This window comes from Scylla paramamosain, chromosome 1 (genome assembly GCF_035594125.1).
Source record: "Scylla paramamosain isolate STU-SP2022 chromosome 1, ASM3559412v1, whole genome shotgun sequence".
NCBI lineage: Eukaryota > Metazoa > Arthropoda > Malacostraca > Decapoda > Portunidae > Scylla > Scylla paramamosain.
In genome coordinates this window covers 29,026,021-29,049,253 of record NC_087151.1, presented here as the reverse complement: position 1 = coordinate 29,049,253, position 23,233 = coordinate 29,026,021, and the positions used below count along the sequence as shown (strand labels likewise).

Genomic DNA, 23,233 nt, shown 5'->3' with positions numbered 1-23,233 from the left:
AAGAGGCTGCAAAGGAGGAGGAGGAGGGGGAGGAGGAGGGGGAGGAGGGGGAGGAGGATAACACGGAGAGCAACAGCGACAAGAAATGAAGATAGAGGAGCAGCAGCAGCCGAAGGAACAGCCGGAGGAGCGTGAACAGAAAACGCCGCGGCAGCAAAGCAACGCAATGCAAGGAACAAAGGAGAGGAAAAAGAACACAAGAGGCGCCTACAGTTGAATAACCAGGCGCTGCACAATGGGCCGATGCATAACAAAAGTGACCGGAAGAATAAACCTTATGACTAAATCTGGCCATCCTTGCATGTGTCCCGCCATGCCAACCCTCCCACCCCCCTCCACTTTGTTTATTTTATTTTTGTTATCGTATTTCGTCCTATTTTCTATTTTGCTATATTTTTCATTGCCTTTTATGTTCGTATCCGCTAATACTACAGCAGGGATGATGTCTGTGATTGGCCATAGGATGAACCAAAATAATATCCAACATTTTCAAACGCCGTCAATGAGTTTCAGTAAAATTTTGCAACACAGCAGCCCATTAACACAACGAACATCCAATAAACTGAATGTTAAGCTTTATATTCAACATTCGGGAGCATAAATGCCTTTTTTATTACATTAATTTGTCCCCGAATAAAATTATTTGTGTATGTATATTTGACGAAAATATATTTTTAATATATACACCTTTTTTTTCAAAACTGCACATTTCTTTCCGTCAATTTCAGGTCATTAAATTTGTACAACTTGCGTGGTGTAAAAAATAAATAAATAAATAAATAAAACTAAATAAATAAATAAATAAAAAATCTATCTGGAAAATTTACTTAAAATTTGCATTTCTTCCATATCACACCTCACTTACACCTTAAAAACATGCTAGTATTAACTTAAAATAACTCAAAATGCTCAATCTATCCAAAACCAGTCTAATTAAAAAATAATACAGAAAATCACATTTGTCAACAAACCAGACATGTCATTTCCTCAGTAATAATAATAAACTTTATTTTTACTACTGATGATGATGATGATGATGATGATGATGATGATGATACTACTACTACTACTACTACTACTACTACTACTACTACTACTACTAATAATAATAATAATAATAATAATAATAATAACAATAATAATAATAATAATAATAATAATAATAATAATAACAATAATAATAATAATAAACTATTATCATTTTTATTATTATTATCTATTATTATTACTCTCTCTCTCTCTCTCTCTCTCTCTCTCTCTCTCTCTCTTCTAAAGTGCCATTTCAGTGGAAGGTGATAAGGACATTGTCATAAAATACTAATACCAAAGGACTTAAGAAAGCTGAAGTAAGAAAACCATACTTACTTTTACTCTATTATTACCAAATTGCCACTCCATGGAAAAATAAACAACAACGATGAAACACACATGCTAAATTCAATTACATCACTGTATTTCCCAAAATTCAATAATGATACTAAAAGAACAATAGGGCAAAAATTGTGTATCACTATTGAAATGGAGTCAAGAAGCTGCTTATGAAATACAAATACAACAATAATAACCTGTCAATTTTGTGGTGTCACTTTGTACTCTATCTGTATTTCAAAATTATGATAACCTCAAGAATACTGCATTCACTTGGGCATCTCTTGCACACTGCACCCTTTAGCTCCTGTATTATCACCTAAGTCCTCACAAAAAAAACATAACGATATACCTTCTCCTTCTCCTTCTGCTTATTTATTTTGTTATATAATGAAAACTGTGCAGTACTGAACTCCACAATGTCTTAAAATCACATGCATGAAGGAAGGAATGAATGGGTGGAAAATCTATTAAGTCTGTTAGCCTCAGCTGCTGCTGCCACCGCTCTCATCTATTCCTGCCACAGGACATGATTTAAGAAAGGAAATTGGATAAGCAAGAACAATACCTACCTCTTTTCAGTTCCTGATAGACCAGCGTTCCAGTCACTTCCAATATTCTTGGAACTTCCACAGGATGGTTGGAAGAAGGCAAGGCAATGAGCAACTCAGCTGTGAGAATGGAAGTGCTGGAAATGATAAAATAAATCAAGGCAAGACATGCAGGATAGATAACAAAGAATGGTGTGAGTGTATAACATAAACTGAAGAAAAAATGGAAGGCCAATACAGGAGCAGACATGCAAGCTGTTTCTGTGAGGCAATTGCATCTAATTAAAAACAATGGATATGTTTGGAATACATGAAAAGAAAACAAAACTAGCACACAAAGCAATGGACAGAAAAGACAAAGGAAGCAACATATTTACAGAAATCCTCATATTCTCACCTCTAATAAAATTCTTGGATCTCACAAATTTAGACTAACAGACAGTTCCCTTGCATCAATAAACAATCTTACTCTTAGGAAACTGTCAAGTAAATACATTAATGTAGCGTTATGAAAAGCACACTTATTGGTGGAGGCCTCACTACACCACTGAGGTGATGGAGGCAATGAACAAGGGGCAGAATGCAAGGCAATCCTCAGAACCACTCATAGCTCGAGCTGCTCCATGGAGGGACAGCTCTGCAAAATTGCTAGTGTGGAGGATTAATATGTACATAGTTATTAGGGTAAAGCAAAGATATATTATTTGCAATGATAATAAGAACATAAGAAAATAAGGGAACCTGCAAGAAGCCACCAGGCCTACATGTGGCAGTCCCTATATAAAACATATCTATTTATTTCCACCTATCATTCAAATCTATAAATATGTCTAATCTTTTAAAGCTCCCTAGTGACTCAGCACTAACAACCTGATAAACAGCCCATCAAATCAGCCCATCCTTAGCAAGTCTCAATAAAGAAAACTAATAAAGAACAATGTCAATAAAAGCTTCAAACATACCAGTCCACAAAATTCATACATATATTCATATATTTATATAAAAATACAACATAAAACAGTTTGTGTACCTACACTTCACTGCCACAAAAAGAATTCTATATATTAATACCCCTAAAAGAGAAAAATCAAGTGCTTCAGACCAGCAAAGCAATCACAGCACATTAGTGATGAGTCAGTCCACACAAATTAAAATCCCACTGGCAATATCTCAGCCATCATCAAGTGGCTGAAGATCACTCCCATGCTGCCCCTCACCCGACTGGCAGTGTATTAGGGATGATAGGGATGTTGCATGAGCCAACCAACCACACCTGTACAGCAGAACTTCATACAGGTGCTATAGACCAAACAAAAAACAAAAAGAACTGAAAGATGTTATGAGAATTTATGGCCTCTGGTATAAAAGCAAAAGCATATTCAGTAAATATTGCTGGTTGTTGGATAAATATTTTAATAATTAGAGCCTAACCCACAGATTCTTATGTGGACAGTAGCAGAAACTGACAAAAAATTTTGCAAAACAATTATAAGTATATAAAAAAAAGGACTAGAAAATCAGTCACTATGCTCAGATAACATAAAATGAGAGAAGTGTACCTAAAATATCTAAAACAGTAATAGAATCAAACACACCTCAAAATTAGATAAGCACTAATAATCTATTACTAAAAATCTAGTGTATCAATTTCCAATGTATATTTATTCAGCAAAACTTTCAAAGAATTTATCAAATAGAAAAATTACATCACCAAACATCCAGTGTACTATGGTTAAACAGTAAAATGACACAAAAAGCATTAATACTACCATTCGTTTTCTCATGTGATTAAATTTCAACAAACTGAGCTTTGACGTGACACTACCTTGCAAGCTACTCCTGAAGCTTCTTGTACAGAGGTGACTGTGGAATGGAAGTCCTTTACAGCTCATGAAATCTTCCTCTTCTTCCATTATATTTCATAGTTTCTTTCTAAAATAATAAGATGGTTGTCACTATAAAGAGGATTGTTGGATATACACTGCAGAAGGGAATGGCATGCTTAGAGGTAAACAAAATCAAACAACCTGAGTTTCCGAGAGCAGCTCCATCTAAGCAGATATGGCAAGCACATCTGCAAAGAAGTTTTACTCCTTGGTACAAAATTCCTACTAGCATCCTTTATCCTAAAGCCTCCATGAATGAGAACAATGCCTTCACTCTTAAGATCAACTGCTCCACCATTTCTTAATAAAATGATAATGGGTGGAAGTCATATGTACAGACGATCTATCATATCCTGCTGCATCATCATCAATTACATCATTACATTTTAGGTAGTTGTAATCATTACACTTATGATATTATGGACTGTCTGCAGGTAGCTCCTGTGTAATGGTATGTCAGGTAGGTTTTATATCACACAATGGATGTGAAAGCCTGGAAAGCAGTGAAGTGAAGCTTCTCACCCTTGCCTCTGCCTCACCCAATACAAACAGAAAATCAAAATGTTCTGATTTATTAAATTCACCCACCCAAGCATTCCAGCTTTCATAAAGGTACCAATTTCTTGAAGCCAAAAGCATAGCAAAACAACTATATGAAAGGAAAACTTCACAGGCTTTACAGTGCTCCCTTCATAAACACAGGTTTAAAGTGTGAGACTGAAGTACATGGACAACGAAACTGTGGCCACAAGGTTTAAAGTGCAGTCAACTCTCCATATAGAAGTCAAATGAAGAAAAGGCCAGACAGATAGGAAGGTGTATCTCAAAGTTTGCTTTATCCGAGTCAGTAAACCAAGGCTTTAAGTGACCTCAAGATTGTTACATGAGCCATTCGGCAATATGCATTCTAACACCAGCTACTCTAGATAGCGGATGTGCACAAGAACACAAAATAGGCTAAAACTCATCATCATCACTCACCATCCTCACACACCATGCCACCACATCATCATAATCTCGGTGGCCATAACTAGTGACCCACCTGCTGCAAAACTTTGCTAAATGAGAAGCTTGTTATTTACACGGAAACTTTACTGTACATGAAAATTTGAAGTAGGGAACCTGTGCATAAGGTAACACTGAGGTGTCTGAGCCATGGCATCACTATGAATCCAGCTGCCAAGTGCCCCACCCTAGTGAGGGGCACTCATCACGAAAGACGCACCTTCAGAAAGACAAAATCATGTAGCTAAACAGGCAGATGGCATGCATACTCCTCTCCCTCATGATCTATTCACCTCCATACTGAGAACGACACCAATAATCTGACACCTTTTCACCCTCATCCCTATCATGATTCATGAACTGGGCATGATGGCATACAGGTCTCCTAGATGGTCACTCTTGGGGCTGCCTTGGGTCTCCATTGACTGGACTGACTTCAGTATGTTACATGTTTATTGAATAAAATTCATAAATGCATGAATATTCTTTTCATTGTCATAATGCATATTTTCTTGGTTTACTGCTTGACTTCTTTGTTTAATGCATGTTTTCTTTAATATATATATATATATATATATATATATATATATATATATATATATATATATATATATATATATATATATATATATATATATATATATATATATATATATATATACTAGAGTGACAAGTGAGTAACAAATGAGTAGTAATTAAAGGAAAAGAGTGAGTAAACTGAGCAAAATTGAGCAAGTGTTTGGAAGCACAGTAAATTAACCATATTTTTCCCATAAGAAGTAAATTTTTCAAGACAATTTTGAAGTAGATGCTGCCACCTACTTTAGGGGTGCACTGTATCAATACTTATTACACTGTAATGAGACTCCAAAATAAATATATAAAACTAGGATTGAAAATTAAATATACAAAACTAGGATTGTAAATTTGCACCAAATAACTAGTCAATTTCTAAGCACATATTTAGGATTGGATAGAAGGCTTAACATTCCTTTCTGTTGGAGGTGAAGGTGAAAAGAGACACAGGTGTTATGGGGCGAGTTTATTTCCCCATATCGCGCAATAACACCTGTCTCTCTTTTCACCTCCAACTTCAACTTGTTAAAATGTTCCAACATTCCTTTCTCTCTCTCTCTCTCTCTCTCTCTCTCTCTCTCTCTCTCTCTCTCTCTCTCTCTCTCTCTCTCTCTCTGAAAGAAGCACCTTGAATTTCAAGTGTCAAATTATCATTTTGCTAAGGAAACAGGATCAGTACACGATCAGTTGTGTGACTCTGGCTTAAATAACTGCACTGGTCTCACTAATACCAGAAGGAGTGGTCACCTCATGCAGGAATGTAATCAAATATTGACAATGAAAACAGCCCACCATTCTGTGCTGCTCTTGAACCACCACCCAACATCCTTTAGTCATCTGGTATTTGCAAAATGGATCAATCTCACAGAGAGGGGGATGTATATGATAAAGAGCTGCTTTTAGAAAATAGTATATGATACACAGTTTCCTTGTAAATAACATTTCCATAAAAAATCACTGATCTTCATGATACAAATTTTTTTTCAAAAAAATTGGCAAAGCTGTGAACACGATGAGGCCAACAGGAGAGGCACATCTGTGTTGCATGGTAACACTAGTGAGTGAGAAATTACTGCATTCTCTGCATGCACTGAAAACAATGCCTTAACCAACTAAATTAATTCAGGTACCACTTCCTCAACCAATCACAGGGCAACATTTCTATTAGGGAGAGGGAAGACAGCAATATTTTCAGAGTGAGACAGGACTGTACAAGATGTCCGAGAGTGCCAGGCTTGAGCCAAGAAAAGCAGTAGCCCAGTAGTGGTCAGTGCTTAGACGAGTTGGTCTGAACAATCTGGGTTCAAGTCCTGTCAGAAGCTAGCCATTTTTCAAGCAATCTCCAAGTGGCCAAGGAATACCAAAATACTTCCTATTATCCTTAACAACTGCATCAGAGAACTCCATGGGACAGTATGACCAAAGGTGTGACTCTAAAAAAACACTAAATCTCCTTTAAATTTATGAAGCCAGCCACCCAAGCCTCAAAGAAGAGTTGCAGCAAAAATGCCTACCAATATTGAAAATATATATATATATATATATATATGTGTGTGTGTGTGTGTGTGTGTGTGTGTGTGTGTGTGTGTGTGTGTGTGTGTGTGTGTGTGTGTGTGTGTGTGTGTGTGTGTGAGGAATCCATTACAGTTTTGCAGAGGCATGGCATCTTGCCTGATCTACCACAACATACATTAACAGGTTACATTTGGTTTACATTAGGTTTTGTTCACTTCAGTTAGTAAGTTGTACATCAGAGGAGTGGATGTATTGCCTCTGACCAGGTGTTCCTGTTGTATTGCCTCAAAATAGGCCAACAACACACTTGATGCAATAAAATGCTGAACAATTGATCTGGAAGCTCAAATAGATTTGAGCTTTAGGCGATGCTACGTCAGGAATCAAACCCAATACCTGCACCCGAAATCCCACCACGTGACCAAAAAAAAAAAAAAAAATAATAAATAAATAAATAAATAAATAAACTGGGGCACCCTGTGTTCAACCAAGCTTGAGGGGTTTCTTCGAAGTCTGGATCATTATGAGGAATCTTTTTTTCTTTTTCTTTTTTTCTGAGCTACTTTTTTTTCCACAACAAAATATCATACACGAAAAATTAAGAGTTATACGATTTTAATCCGCAAATTAACATCTGGTATGTAGCAATGAGCTCGTATATTCTATTTCTGTAAATTATTTGAAGCTTTAACAAAGTGGACCGCGTTTACTTAACTGAGAGACAAAAGACTGGATACGAAGACAGCGTTTATCACACAGAAGCTACTGGAGAAAAGGACATTATTTAGCACACACACACACACACACACACACACACACACACACACACACACACACACACACACACACACACACATGGTATTAAGAGTAACCAGGTACCCTCATTTAAACTTCCTGCTAAATAAGAAAAACCATCCGAGGAATGCTGCCCGGTGTTGATGTCCAATGTCTCCTGCCTGGCGGTGTCCTGCTGACCCTTGTAGTATGATCTATGCGGTTTTATATCTCTGGGTTTCATTAATCTGTCATTTAGTACTTTCAACAACTTCATTTCACGCTAAAAAAAAAACACAGCAACTCACCCGCACAGTTCTAGGCACCATGCGATCCTGCAAACACATGGAAAGAAAGGAACTCTTCCAGTGGAACCCCACACGCAGGTTTTCCTGCGCAGTGTAGGTTTGTGGGACTTCTGTCTTTTTAACGAGCTCTCAGCTGTGTTTTTTAAGGTCTTTTGAGCTCTCTACTGGATATTTATATTACTTTCTTTGTTTTTAAGATTCCTTTCGTCTTTAATATCTGCCAAAATGCAAGTTGCATAATTTTTCTTTTTATCCTAGTGTGAATTTTAACCTCATCTGAGTTTTGTACTGAATATCTGTCTATCTATTCCTTTCTTTTTTCATACCTGCCCTTGCTGTGATTTTTAGTTCCTTTGGGTTGTCTACTGGCTACATGTATTTTTTTCTTTGTTTTATTTTTTTTTCTTTCCTTTTCTTATCTGCCCCTCAAAAAATATAAGGCATATAATTTGTCTCTTTAGGTTTTGTATTGTCAAAAAGAGAGTACGGATCGGATTGCGTTTTCTTGTTGTTCTTCATACAGTTTCAGTAATCGCGGGAACATCACAGCTTAAATTTCTACTCGGGATCGTTGTTTTTGAAGTCTTTTTTTTTTTTTTTCAGGTGTTTATGTCTTGTGCCATTATTTCGCTTATTCCTTTGTTTGCCATGTCTTCTTTAATGCAATTTTTTTTTTCCACTTTATCTTAAGTCTTCCTCTTCGCATTCCTATCGGCTCCCTATCCATAGCTTCTCTTGCAGTGCAGCTCTTCATTTTTCCTTTTCTATTCTCAGAGGCATACGGAGAAGCAAGAGTTAATTAACAAAATCATTATAAAGGTGTGCTGCATGGATACTGCTTGTACGATTTCCCGGGACAGGTAAACCTTTTATTTTGTTTTCAGAGATGATACCAAATTTATTGCAAATATCACGTTTCTAATATTTTAAAGTAGATATAAAAATTGAATCTCCACTCAATTCATTTCAGAAAATATTGAGGCGGACGTGGGGAGGTGGATGGCCCGAGGCGTGTCCTTCCCTCAGTCATTACTTTTATAATACCAGAAAAGGTATTCTTTGCTCTACTATTTTTCCAGATGTATCCTATTATTGCTCTTTAGTTACGAACACTGATCGTAAACACACACACACACACACACACACTCTCTCTCTCTCTCTCTCTCTCTCTCTCTCTCTCTCTCTCTCTCTCTCTCTCTCTCTCTCTCTCAGTTAAAACATGTGAACACTATAACAGTACGTCAGTTACTGAAGTCAATTTTTGTGAGTTCCTTCCCTTCCCTTTATGAATATATTTTTATATGATTTTTTTTTCTTTTAACTTCAATCAAACGTAATAATTATCATAAAACATATTTTCCTTAAAGTTCCTCTGGTTTCATATTTCCTTTTTATCAAGCCTTATTGGACCAGAAGTTCCTTAACTTAGTAAAATTCCCCAAAAGTGAAAGGAGTAATTCATGAGCCGTCCTGCTGGCAAATAGTTTCATTGAGGCTAGACTTGAATGATCAACTTCGAATGGTATATTACGCAGAAAGCACACCTGGCTCCTTTGATGCTTTACAGCCAGTGTAACTCCTGCGGCCTTTGAAAATAATTCTCATGAGAACCTTAAGCGGATCAAGACACAAGCCTCGCTTATCCTTACGTTCTGGAGGAACTGGAGAGACCAAGACAGAGAAGTCCAACGATGTGATAGTCTACACGTTGATAAATTTACAGAATAACTCCCGTTTTCTATCTGCTCGGAATTCTTAACATTTCATCTTATCTTACTTGAGTTACTTTCAACAGACTGTGAAGGAAGTTACTGGGGTTTTCAAGGGTGTTTTTATATAAGTGATGGCTTAACAAGGGTCCATCAGTACGGGAATTCACTGATGAGAAACTGCGTAAATCTGTGTAAATGATTCTCGTAAGATCCTGAAATGTTTTGAGATACAGGCCTCAAACGAAACAGCTTTTTTCCTGGTAACTAAAATCATATATTTCATTATTACATACGTCATTACCACTGCAATTGTTTTTTTTTTATTTAATGACCTGACTTCTCAACTTATTCCTTAAAAAATATTCAAAATAATTATAAATCGATAAATAAGTTAATGAATAAATAAAAGTAAATGCTAAGTAAACTCAAGAAACAAATAAAATATAATGAAAATATATAAATAAATTAATTAGTACAGACAAATAATAAATAAGTGTTTCTTTAGTAAATAGATAAATAAATGAGGTAATTCCATTAGTTGCAACTGTCATCACGAATACAACAATGAAATAAGCACCGTTGCCACCACAAGGACAGAGTAAGTTTCGTTTGCCAGAGAAAGGAAGATTTAATTCTGCAATAATACGTTCAAAAATACGCAAAAGGAGACTTCAAACACCCTTTACAGCATCTCCAGTTCTTATCAGCCACCTCCATCCCTTTCCTTCTTGGCTTGCTCTCATTCTCTTCTCTCCTTGGTTTTGTGTCCTCCTTTCTTCCCTCTCCTTTTCCTCTTTTCGCCAGTTTTTCTTTCCTTTAATCCAATTCATCTGGAAGAGAGAGAGAAAGAGCGACTAACAGGGAAGTGGAGCAGTGGATTTGTGGCGCTCTCTCTCTCTCTCTCTCTCTCTCTCTCTCTCTCTCTCTCTCTCTCTCTCTCTCTCTGAGTCCACTTATCTCTCCCTCATCTGTCTTTCCCCACGCTCAGCTTCTCCGCCGTTCCCTTCTTCAAAAAAATGAAATGCTCTTTTTTTGGCACATCCCTTTTTCATTTTGTATTTTTAACGTGAATATGAGAGAGAGAGAGAGAGAGAGAGAGAGAGAGAGAGAGAGAGAGAGAGAGAGAGAGAGAGAGAGAGAGAGAGTGTGTGTGTGTGTGTGTGTGTGTGTGTGTGTGTCTTGCGAGTCACAGCTGCCAACTTAGGTCAGACTTTTATCTCCAATTTCCTTCGCAGTCTCTTAATTACGCACCTCAGCTCTTAGGCAGGTGTAACGGAGCGTGTCTGTGTGTGCGTTCGTCCTCACGCTCCTTCTCTTGCTTTCTTATTTCCTCCTTCTCCTCCTTCTTCTTCTCGTCCTTCTCCATCTCTTTTTTTCTATCTTTTTGCACCTCCTTGTCTTCCTCATCCTTCTCCTCCGCCTTCCTCTTGTTTTCTCTCATGATTCTCTCCTATTTTTTTCTTTACTGTACGTTTTTGTAGCGTGGCCGAAATGAGTTTAGTCTCTCTCTCTCTCTCTCTCTCTCTCTCTCTGGAAGGTATTAATGAATCTCTCAGATTTTCACTTTTTTTATTATCATTACGTTTATATTACAAGATCATGACAAACTGGCTAATTACATATAATTATTCTGCCTATTTATAATACATTACCTGTGGGCCTGCCTAAAACAATATATGGTAATGGTGATGATAGTAGCAGTAGTAGTAATGATAATAAAAAGTAAATAAAACAATGATAAAATAATAATAATAATAATGATAATAATAATGATAATAATAATAATAATAATAATAATAATAATAATAATAATAATAATAATGATAATAATAACAATAAAAATAAAAACAGTACAAGTTATAATAATAAATAACTTTACTATTAAGGATAAAGGCACTAATGAACACAAAGAAAATATCCACTGGTCTGCTTGCGCCTCTCTCTCTCTCTCTCTCTCTCTCTGGGCATGGTAATTGCGTTTCTTACATGATGTTCTCCACTTCTTTTCTGTTTACTTTCAGTTGTTGCATTCACCTTCACATCTTGGCATTTTGGGCGAGTGTAAGCCTCTCACTGTGCGCCGCTCCAGCTTGGTCAAGTGACGCCAGGCTTACTAATCAATGCACTCCTTGTGACGCTTCGTGACGCTTTGCGAGGCAGACCAATGTTCGTTTACAATGTTACGATTAACTATGGTAGTTAAGAGCACTGTGGACTACAGTTACTATACAGCCAGACAGACAGATGTATACATAAGTACGTACATTATAACAAAAATACATACATACATACATACATTCATACATACAGAAAACGCGCATGTACTAAAAAACCAAAGTGTATGTAGTACTAGTATATAAATGTGCACATCCATACATACACACACACACACACACACAGATGGACGCACATATGGACGGGGATAAAATGGGGAAAAAAAAAAAGAGCTTATAAAAAAGACATCAAACAAATATTCCTATACATACATGCATACATGATGATAATTATGATGAACCAAAAAAAAAAAAAAGAAAGAAATGATGCGTGGAGATGAGAGGGAGAACAAAGTGACAAAACTAATAATCAGATGAAGATATACACTTATTTGAACGTTGCTGCAAGCCGGCGAGACACAAACTTGCAAGGAGAGAGAAAAAAAAAAAACTATCAACTTTTTCTTCACGTGTTCTTCATCCTTTCTTTAAGTTTGTGTCACGTTTAAGGCAACAAGATTATCAATTCACTTGTGTTTAATAATTACTATACGTGGCAAAACATACACCTGTACTCAGGTATCACTGGAAGCTTCAAATATTCATTCAATCATCATCTTTTCGCCACTCTACAAGTGGGGAGTTGCATTAGAAGAGACAGTCTGCTTGAGTCAACAATAGTCATCTTCTCAAAGCTCTAAACACTCTTCACTCGTTTCAGTCCCAAACTACGTAACTACATGACTCAGTATTAGAACATAAACATTGTAGCGTGAGTGGAACCTTCTCGACGAAGAGGGAGTGTTCTGTGTGTGTGTGTGTGTGTGTGTGTGTGTGTGTGTGTCCTGCAGCTCAGTGGGAGAAATCATTTGGTTAATGAGCAGCATTATCTTGTGTTCATGAGTCGGTAGCTGAGAGTTAAAAATAAAGCGCAACAAAAGAACATATTCAATCATTGGTCGACGAAGTGGTTGGTGAAGAGGGAGGCCTGTCCTGCCTGAGGATCTCTCTTCGTGGTCGGAATGATTCACTGAGAGCTCGGCGCGGACGCACAGTCTTGCCCGCGGTCAGTGAAGAGAATCCCACTACGAAGATCGATAAAATAACCGCCAGAGGGGCATCCCTGGTGGAGGCCAGTGTCCAGAGCGCCACGGACGGAAACCTGTGCATAGCACTGAAGTCCCGCAAGAAAGGAAATGTACGTGTAAAATTATATAGTTAAGATACAACAGACTTATATGACACTCATTACTCTTATTTTGCATCGTTTCTTTAAAATGTTCATGCCTATCTTTGTGTGTTTCTCAAGAAAGTATGATTCAATGTGCCCGGTGAAGGGTTCCCTTAGAGTGCGGCCGCGGCTGGTCCTGAGAAGACTGGGATGAGGAGCATCCCTTCCTGGCAATTTTCCTCCCCGCGACGAGGACACAGAAGAAGACTAACTGGGAAAGTCTATTCTACAACATCAGAGATTTTCCCGACGGAGGAAGAAAGAGTTGTGGCTCCCTTTCCTCACTGGCCCACCAGCTCGTACTCCAGCGTCTTGAGCACAGATTCACAGGCGTTCTGAATGTTGTGGATCTCCTGGAGGGGCAGCTGCTTCTTCCACAGGTTGACGCGATCCGACGATTTGCGCTTGATGCTCCAGGGGCTGTTCACGTCTTGTTCAGTGTTCTCCTTCACGAACTGGGCTGTTTCAACGGAGTACTCCAGTCCAAGGAAGTCCATGAGGTTCTTTATCACATTCTGGGGGTCCATCGCCAAGTCTTCGTACTTGAGCATCTTAAATCTCTGCGGGTAAAGCTGACCCAGAGCTGTGGCCACCTTCAAGTCTCCCTGCAGGTCAGAGCAGAGAACCTCAGGGGACGAGCAATCAGGGTTGTCATTGCACCAGGAGACGGAGGTGTAGCGAGAGCTCATGGTGGCGCGGGGATCACGCACCAGGAACACAACCTTCACGTTCATCCTCTCGTCATTGAGGAAGAGCTGCGTTAGGTTCAGTCGGAGCCTCACTGTCTTCACCAACTGGATTGGGAACATCTGACACGCCTGCGAGAGGAAGGAAGCGTTGAAGCAGGCGTTGAAATTGGGTCCTCGGCGGCAGGAATCCCATATTCCCTTATTGTGGCCCAGCATGTCCTCGGCGTGCGAACGGGTGTAATTGAGGTACTCATCCTGGCCCCCATACTGGCAATCCATAAGGCGATGCAGCAACTGCTGGGACTGGAAGGCCTCCCTGCCGGAACGGACCTGCCGCACCCCGAGGGGGCTGAAAGGCTCGTAGTGGTTGAAGACGGCGGGGTGGTGGGCCAGTACCTGTCCAAGGAAGGTGGATCCCGAGCGCCAGGTGGTGACGAGCAGCACCCGAAGTGGCACTTCGCCCGGTGACCACAAGCGCAGGGTTTTGCTGGACAGCTTCTTACGGTCCGCCTCCACCTTGCGCCGCACCTCGCTGAGGGTCATGTTCACCTCGGTGGCATTCGCGGGACGACTCGCTGCCCTGTTGATGTTTCTGATGCGCTGGACGTCCACTACGTCTCTTCCAACAGGTACGTTAAGAATGGGGCGCACCTGCCTGCCGCCAGGTCTGGACCGGGCCAGGATGTCCTGGACGGGAGAGGCTGGACCTTCGGCGCCAACTGCAGCTGCCATTTGTTCGGCCATCTCCTTCGCTTCCTGCCAGCCGTCATGGGGACCTGTAGGTGTACAAGGAATAACTGTAGTTCCCAGCACATCAGTCTGTTTTGCTGGCATCAAATATCTCAAGACTCATAAAAGAAGATAACATGCAGTTTTGATACATGTGCTTAACGAAAGCTTTCCTATCACTGTGAAGGATGTCGCTTCGCAAGACTTGCAGTGTTGCTCGCCTAATACAACATAACATGCGGGCGTTAATGCAAATGAGACGTCACCTCGACGCGACTCTGACGTAAGAAGAAAAAGGAGAAGGAGGAAACCTTGGCTGCGGTTGAGTGACGACGACGAAGATAATCTATCCCAGGGGAAATTATTCTTAAAATGTACAGCAGTGCTCTACAGGGGTATGGAAAATGTGTGTTGTGTGTGTGTGTGTGTATGCGAGCGTGTGTAAGAAGCGCCATCTTTCACACCTTTTGACATGTAAAAAAACAAACTATAAGTCATTGATGGTTAACGTTACTCTCTCTCTCTCTCTCTCTCTCTCTCTCTCTCTCTCTCTCGCTCTCTCTCTCTCTCTCTAACCCGCTCATTCTCCTGACGAAAATAACCAGATGTTACAACTGGACTATCTCAGTGAAGCATTCCTTCGCTCAACAACCACACAGTGTCCCAGTCTCTCTCTCTCTCTCTCTCTCTCTCTCCTTACTGTCAGCTGTCCCGAAAACTTAAGGCATTCACTCATAATATTTCCTCCAGGACTAAGAAAAGTATTTACCTTCGCTCTCTGCTTCGCCCTCTACCTTCCCTCCGGCACAAACTAACGCCCCCGCCCAATATTTTTTCCCCTTCCCTTTCCTTCCCTCTCGTCTCTCTCCCTCTCCCCTCCTCTTCCCCGCAGCGCCATCATCGCACGGTGCCTATGCCTAAAGTTTTAATGACGGTGCTGGTGGCGGTCTTGTTGTTGGTGGTGATGGTGGTGATAGTGGTGAGGGAGCCCTGGTGCGTGGCTGTGGTGGTGGTGGTGGTGGTGATGTTGATGGTGGTGGAAAGGTTTCATATACTGACGCCTGCTAAGCGTAAATTGACTTGTTTGTACGTAGAGGTGGTGGTGGTGGTAGTAGTAGTAGTAGTAGTAGTGGTAGTAGTAGTAGTGGTGGTAGTAGTAGTGGTGGTAGTAGTAGTAGTAGTAGTAGTAGTAGTAGTAGTAGTAGTAGTGGTAGTAGCAATAGTGGTAATGGTGGTGGTGGTGGTGATGATAGCAACAGCAGTATTGTACTATAGTAACGGTTACACTACTACTACTACTACTACTACTACTACTACTACAACAATTACTACTACTATTAATACTTCTACTACTACTACTGCTATTACGACCATCACTACTACTACTACTACTACTACTACTACTACTACTACTACTAGCAACAACAGGAGCAATCATAGTAGTAGTACCTCCACCACCACCGCCACCACCACGACCAGCAGTAACCATAGGCGTTACAGTTTTCTAAAGTTACTGTTGCATAATCATATTACAAAGTTCCCTCTGACGATGATGGGGGTGATGATGATGATGATAGTGATGGTGGTGGTGGTAGTGGAGATGAGAGCGTGGACAGCATCACAACCACCACCACTACCACCATTACCACTACCAGCAGAGGATACCCAGCCTGAATAGTGGTTTTGTTGGGCCTGAGGAGGTGAAGGGAGGGGTGGGAGAGCAAGAGGGGAAGGACGGAGCCGTGTTGGAAGGTTAAATATATACATTTTTTTACAAGTACCAAGGGATGGCGCTCCACTCCCACACCATTCTAGGAGCGCTGGGTGAATGGCGTGTGTGTGTGTGTGTGTGTGTGTGTGTGTGTGTGTATGTGTGTGATAACCTTACGTATCCTGTCCGTTCGTTTCAGTGAAATTATTATATTCTACGCTCTCTCTCTCTCTCTCTCTCTCTCTCTCTCTCTCTCTCTCTCTCTCTCTCTCTCTCTCTCTCTCTCTCTCTCTCTAACTTCCTCTTTTTTTCTCCTCCCTCCTCTGGCAGCCCTTTCTTTTCTTCCTCTTCTCTTTTTTTCGTCCCCTTTTACTTGCTATGAATAGATTCGCAAACTCTCTCTCTCTCTCTCTCTCTCTCTCTCTCTCTCTCTCTCTCTCTCTCTCTCTCTCTCTCTCTCTCTCTCTCTCTCTCTCTCTCTCTCACAAAGGCTTCAGTTCTGCTTTAATTTATCTTGTTTGCTTTTCCACATGCCTGGCTGTCTTACTCTTACTTTAATATTTCTTTCCCTCACTTTCTTGTCATTGTTTCCCTTCCTTCCATCCTTCCCTACCTCCACCAAAGCTTCCCCTTCCTTTTTACAGCTTCTTCTCTCCTCCCTCCCTCCCTCCTTCCCTCCATCTCTCGTTAATACCTGGTCAAATTTCTTGAAAAAATGTCCCTTACTAATATTCAAAACTCTTTTTCTTTTTTTTTTTCTTTTTTTCTTTTTTCGGAGCGTCCCGCACATACCGATATAGACTGCAAGGTTCAGTGTGCTTTTTTTTATTTCTTTTTCGTTGTTTTTATGGTGATTTTTGAAACGCGAAGGTAATGAACTGGCGATGGATGGGTGGTCCGTGAGCGATTGCCGCTTCGTTTGTGAGTTATTGCAGCTAGCTTAAAAAAAAAAGAAAAAAAAAATACGAGTAAATAGTAGCAACAGACTGGCGGTGGAATAAGGTTTAATCTGGTACTGATTTCACTGCTGCTTTTCATCCTCTTACTACTTATTCGTTTTACTGGAATCATATCGTCTATTAAATGACTATTATACTGAGTGATATTTGAAACTTTTCCGATTTATTTATTTTATTTTATTTTTTTTCGAGGTTGGGGAGTGGCGAATGAGAGAGCGCGACTTGATTCTATTCTATTGTAATTTATTTTATGTATGTATTGACTGATTTTTTTTTTAAGTGTGCTCTTGTGTCAGTATCCTCCACGCATATTTTAAAAGAATCAGTTTGTTGTCCTTCACACTACCAGTCATCGCTTCACTGTACAAAAGTAACGCATATTTGACAAGCACCAGTCGTCTCTTCACTCCAGTATCAATCAAGCAAATCACTCACGCCCACTAAACCCTCTGTATTATTCCTAAAACCCACTCTGTATACCGGTCCCTCAATGAAACCTACGCATCTCACATCACACCAGTCCTGCTTTATCTCCAGCCCAGCATCTCTCATCCCTTCAGCCCGCCAGCTCACCAACTCTTCATCCCTCCCTCTGTCCCTCCGTTCGTCCTTCGCTCTAATTCCCGCTCAGTCCATCCGCGGGTTCCCAGAGGAGCTAGAGTGGTCCCTGCGCCTCACTCACCCATGGGAGACACCGCCTTCCCGCTGTGTGCCTTTAAGACGCCGTCGCCGACCCATGCTTCGGATCCTCCCCCCAGCTGCGTCTGTTCATGCTTCTGATGCTGCTTCTTCGACCCTGCGGAAATGATACAGTGAGTACAGCACACACACACACACACACACACACACACACACACACACATGGGAAAAGTGACAGGTGATCTAATGACAAGTGAAAGGTGCCATTTGTGATTATTCTGAGATGACAATTATACTCCCTTGCTCAATGGCACTTTGTTATAATTACTTATCGGATAACACCCCCAGTCTTTGCTTGTTACTTGTGTGTGTGTGTGTGTGTATGTATGTGTATGATTACCTTGTTAAATCAGCTAATTAGTGTCATTGTTACATGTTACCATTACTACTACTACTACTACTACTACTACTACTACTACTATTACTATTGCTATAATAACTTATTAGACTGCTACTGTTGCTGTTACAGTTACATTTACTAGTGATATTATTGTTGTTGCTGTTATTATTACTGCTAATACTATAGCAATTATCTCATCAAATGATTACGAAATTTGACTACTACTACTACTACTACTACTATTACTGCTGCTACTACTGCTATCACCATTACATGCAAGTTTCCCTGTTGTTCCTCGTCCTCTTACTTAGTTGCTGCCTTTGTCTACTGGTTATGTATTTTTCATATTAAGTATTTACCACTCAGCAAAGTAACAGGCAGGAGGGTGAATGATGAGAAATGCAGTACTTACCGTCAATAGCATTATCGCTGACGGGATGCTCGGCAAGCCTCGCCAGGTGGAATATAGCGACCAGGGCGAGAGCCGAGACGACGGCGATCACCGCTGTCCGCACCGTCTGGCGAGTCCTCGGAGCCAGGGAGCTGTCAAAGAAAACGTCACCGTAAGGCCACAGAAAACGCGCTTAAGGCCTAACTAAAGAATACGTACACAGTATATACCTTGTCTGAAAATATTATAATCCCCTCTATTTTGCCTATATCTAAGTCTTAAACATTAGAAAGTAACAACGTGCGGTCAGTAATAAGTTCTTCAATTTGTGTTTTGTGTGTTCATTCACGCAGGGGAAGAAGACAACGAAGGAAGGCGTTGAGTTCGGTGGTGTCGGATCACGTGATCGAACAGCTGATGTGGAGAGCGAGCAGACGACACTCATAAGTCGGCGGTGCTTGTGCGAGAGGCGAGGGTGTGTGTGTGTGTTGATACCTGGCGGAGGGCTTCCCGGTCTCCTCCTCGGTGAGTACTGCTCCAGCAACCCAGCCCAGCGCTCCCAGCACGCCCCTGGGGCGCGCAGGAACCGTGGGAGGGACGGGGAGGGTGAGACACGGCTAGAATTCGATTATTATTGTGTGTTAGGGGCGCGGCGGACCGTGTGAGCGTGTGTATGTGTTCGTACGTGCGTGCCTGGTGAGCATGGGTCCCTCCGATCACCAACGGCGTGGTGTCTTCCTTCCTGAACCACGTGGGAGCAGGAGTGAGGGCGCCGTGGTGGGAGAGGAGGATGTTTGGGTGAGGGATGGTTGAGGGAAGTGGCGGGCGTTGTGTGTGTGTGTGTCTGTGTCCTGCCAGTCAGCTGACTGGCTCCCCTGCCTGCCTGGCGTCCTAGGAGGCGGCGGCACCAAGGAGCGGAGGGTGGCGGGGAGGGGAGGTGGCTTGACATGAGTGGTAGTTTGGTTGTCAGATTAATTCAGAATACATCAACCTTTCAGAATCTTAAAGAAGAAATAGTCACATCTTTAAAATCTTTGGGTGGCGTTTCAGAATGTTATCGTAGACAGCTAGATAGACGGAGAGACAGGCAGTTATAAATAGATGTACGTCTGTGTGTGTGTGTGTTTGTGTGCGTGTTTACATCCTGTATTTTCCAAGTATACTTACATGATACTGCGGGGGTTTGGAATGTATTGGTTTCTTATTCATGTGTGTGTGTGTGTGTGTGTGTGTGTGTGTGTGTGTGTGTGTGTGTGTGTCACCCACTTTGAAATTCACGTGTTGCATTCGTGATCTTCAACTATTACTGTCGATAAAAGCTCAGAGGTCATGGTTTTGTGTGTGTGTGTGTATGTGTGTGTGTGTGTGTGTGTATATATGTGTGTGTGTGTGTGTGTGTGTGTGTGTGTGTGTGTGTTACCCTGTTATTACTTTAGTCACCGGCCTTCCCGCCTCCCTAAACCATCCCTTCCACTCACTCATCCTCTCCCTCCCTTTATCCCACTCCTCTCTTCCCTCTCTGTTCCCTTTCCTCTTTCATTTCCTCTCTGTTTCCTTTCGTTTTTCCACCTATCTGGCCTCTCACTCCTCTCACCCTTCCACAGATATCCACGACTCAAACAAAACTACATAACTCTCACATTCCTCTCATTGTCCCTCTCACCCCCATCTTTCACTCCCTTCTATCAGCCATTATTCACCATCTTCCCTATCTTATCCTCCCTTCCTTTCACCTCTTCGTGGTATTTCTCCTTTCTTGCTTTTGAAGTTATGTTGATTGTTTACTATAGATTAATATTCATTTTTGTTGTTGTTCGTATATGTTCTCGTTATTTATATTACTGGTATTTTGTTACTACTACTACTACTACTGCTACTACTACTACTACTACTCCTCCTCCTCATACTACTATCTGATGAATCAATGCTGCGTATGTTCCGTGTCAGGATTTATTTATTCAGTCAGTTTATCGTGTCTTCTGTTGTGTTGTATCGTTACCGTGAATCTTATTGTTGTTTTCTGATACGGAGTGATAACATTTGAACTTTGGGATATCAAAGGTATTAATAAATTTTGCAGAATATGGATGAGCTGAGCAGTTGTGGTATACGATAGCTCAGAGAGAGAGAGAGAGAGAGAGAGAGAGAGAGAGAGAGAGAGAGAGAGAGAGAGAGAGAGAGAGAGAGAGAGAATGGTGGTAATACATGGAAAGGAGACAAATAGAGATCGTGGTGGAGTAATGCATAAGGAAAAACAGGATTGAAGGTGTAAAATGAGAAAATTTGAGAGAGAGAGAGAGAGAGAGAGAGAGAGAGAGAGAGAGAGAGAGAGAGAGAGAGAGAGAGGGGGGGGGGGGGAGAGAGACGTCGCACTTGGGAAGTCTCCAGATGCTGCGAGTAGTTTGTTTGATCAATTTTTAACTTCACTGGATGGCTGTCACATTCATTTCCGCCCCAGTATTGTCTCGACATCTCATTGAGTCACGGGAGCAAAAGTCTGCAACAAAGAGTCACTAATCGTGTCGGCGTGACCTTCAGACGGTCTAATGAAGCATCCCCCTCGCTGTGTCCAATGAATAGGGAAACACACCGGAAAATTATGCAGGCAAGGGTGAAAATAATTAAGCGGGTGAATAGTTTGGGCCATTCTGTGATGTGTTCGTTCAAAAGTGGTGTAGATACTTGTTTCATTTGGATAATATGTGGGGTGATGGTTGGCTATTTAAGCGTTTTAGATCTTTACCTCTGTTTTTTAAAGCGTTCTATTGGAAGTTATTGGAAATTTCAAGGATGTTCTTATGATATAAGTGATTAACAAGGAACCTGCAGCATCTCAAAGGAACATCACCCATGAATCCCGTTTAATGATCTCCGTGTTCTTTGGAAATTGTCCTTACGGGAGACGAAAGTGTTCAGGAATACAGGCCAAGTACATAATGGAAGCTGCAAAAAGTCAGTAGGCCAATGCGTGGTAATTGTAACCGTATCTGTAAAAATGCATTGCGTCCGAGTCGTAAATACTGAACAGTTTGTTGAAAAAAGGTTCGTGTTTTCAATCCAACGGTTATCTAAAACGATATCTCGGATCGCGCGAAAGATTAACGTGGTGGGAAATGTATTAGTTAGTCGCTGAAAAGAAGGGAAACTGAGAAAAGGTGTTTGTGCACCTGTGTTGTTGAACTATTTCTATTGCTGCTACTACTACTACTACTGCTGCTGCTGCTGCTGCTGCTGCTGCTGCTGCTACAACAACAACAACAACAACAACAACAACAACAACAACAAAACAAAACAGCAGCAACAGCACCAGTAGGAATACCAACAACAACAACAACAACAACAACAACAACAACAACAACAACAACAACAACAACAACAACAACAACAACAACAACAACAACAACAACAACAACAACAACTACTACTACTACTACTACTACTACTACTACTACTGCCAGATAAAACGTTACATTATATTAAATTACGCCGTTAACACATTGCGCGTTGTTTATATATTGATATGAAGCTTCGAGACCTTGAACTTGTGCGAGGAGGGTCTGGTCTAAATTTGTCCTGCTGGTTGGTGAATAGTTTGGCGGTGATACAGGAGCGGGTGCCAACCTGACAACATTAAACCAGCGGCCAGTGTTACCAAACGCTTTGCTATCTTACCTTATTGGAGGTTTTCACTGATGCTTAGATGAGTCTAGTGATATTTTAACTATGAATAAAACGGACACACATGAGAGCCCGAATAATTATATTTGTAGCCTTTGGAAATAGTTGTTACAGGCCCCAGAGTTATTCGCGATACAGGTTAAGGAATGCTGAAATGTGGTGATGTGCTTATGTACCTCAATCTATAGTAATTGTAGCACTAGTACGTGATGGTAGTAGTAATGGTAGTAGTAGGAGTATGGTGGTGGTGATGAAGATAATAATAATAATAATAATAATAATAATAATAATAATAATAATAATAATAATAATAATAATAATAATTCAGGTAAAATTAACCCTTTCACTGCAACACGAAACAATTAGCAGAATCAATGCGTAAAGTCTTTATAAGCATCTCCAGGAAAGTTAGCGATGAAAACGAATACATTTTGCAATTTGTTTCCAGTTCAAAGATTGGATGTGGCTGTAGAACAAGTAAAGATGTCTCACAGTGATTGGTAATTAGGGAAAGGCGTACCAAGTGGCATTCAAAGGATTAAAATGATGCTGATAATAGTTTGTGTGTTCTTCATAATTTAAGCGGCTTGAAGTGGGAAGGCTATGTAATAATAATAATGATAATAACAATGATGATGATGATAATAATAATAATAATAATAATAATAATAATAATAATATTATTATTATTATTATTAATAATAATAATAACAATAATGGTCGCCACACCAACACATTAGATGCTATTATTCTTGGCCCTGTGTGTGTGTGTGTGTGTGTGTGTGTGTGTGTGTGTGTGTGTGTGTGTGTGTGTGCGCGCATGGCTAGTGATGACAATGATCTTTCAAATTAAAACATGTTACTATATTTTGTTTAATGCGATTTTGTTATTTGATTT

At 40.5% G+C, this 23,233-nt stretch overlaps 2 protein-coding genes and 1 long non-coding RNA gene across 7 annotated transcripts in view; 1 reads left to right on the top strand and 2 right to left on the bottom strand.

Moving 5' to 3' along the window:
* Positions 1-1,662: 1,662 nt before the first annotated feature.
* Positions 1,663-8,072, bottom strand: LOC135102987 (uncharacterized). The gene is made up of 3 exons (XR_010269880.1): positions 7,984-8,072; positions 3,745-3,851; positions 1,663-2,056 (listed from the first exon to the last, which is right to left on the bottom strand). It is a non-coding gene; the product is annotated as an uncharacterized LOC135102987 (long non-coding RNA).
* A 3,621-nt stretch (positions 8,073-11,693) lies between these two features.
* LOC135102944 (carbohydrate sulfotransferase 3-like) overlaps positions 11,694-23,233 on the bottom strand; it is a 66,465-nt gene continuing 54,925 nt past the window's right edge. Inside the window, exons 2-4 of the mRNA XM_064008675.1 lie at positions 18,679-18,809; positions 17,910-18,023; positions 11,694-14,604 (exon numbers count right to left, since the gene is read on the bottom strand). Coding sequence (XP_063864745.1) covers positions 13,421-14,604; positions 17,910-18,023; positions 18,679-18,809 — 1,429 coding nt within the window. The 3' untranslated portion in view covers positions 11,694-13,420. The remainder of the gene's footprint in view (positions 14,605-17,909; positions 18,024-18,678; positions 18,810-23,233) is intronic.
* LOC135102950 (solute carrier family 35 member G1-like) overlaps positions 17,905-23,233 on the top strand; it is a 141,011-nt gene continuing 135,682 nt past the window's right edge. For 3 of the 5 annotated variants that reach the window (XM_064008687.1, XM_064008731.1, XM_064008759.1), the window contains exon 1: positions 18,949-19,182. The gene's annotated coding sequence lies outside the window, so the exon portion shown is untranslated. Of the gene's footprint in view, positions 18,040-18,945; positions 19,183-23,233 lie in introns of those variants that run through there. The other 2 variants (XM_064008713.1, XM_064008768.1) reach the window with 2 other exon arrangements.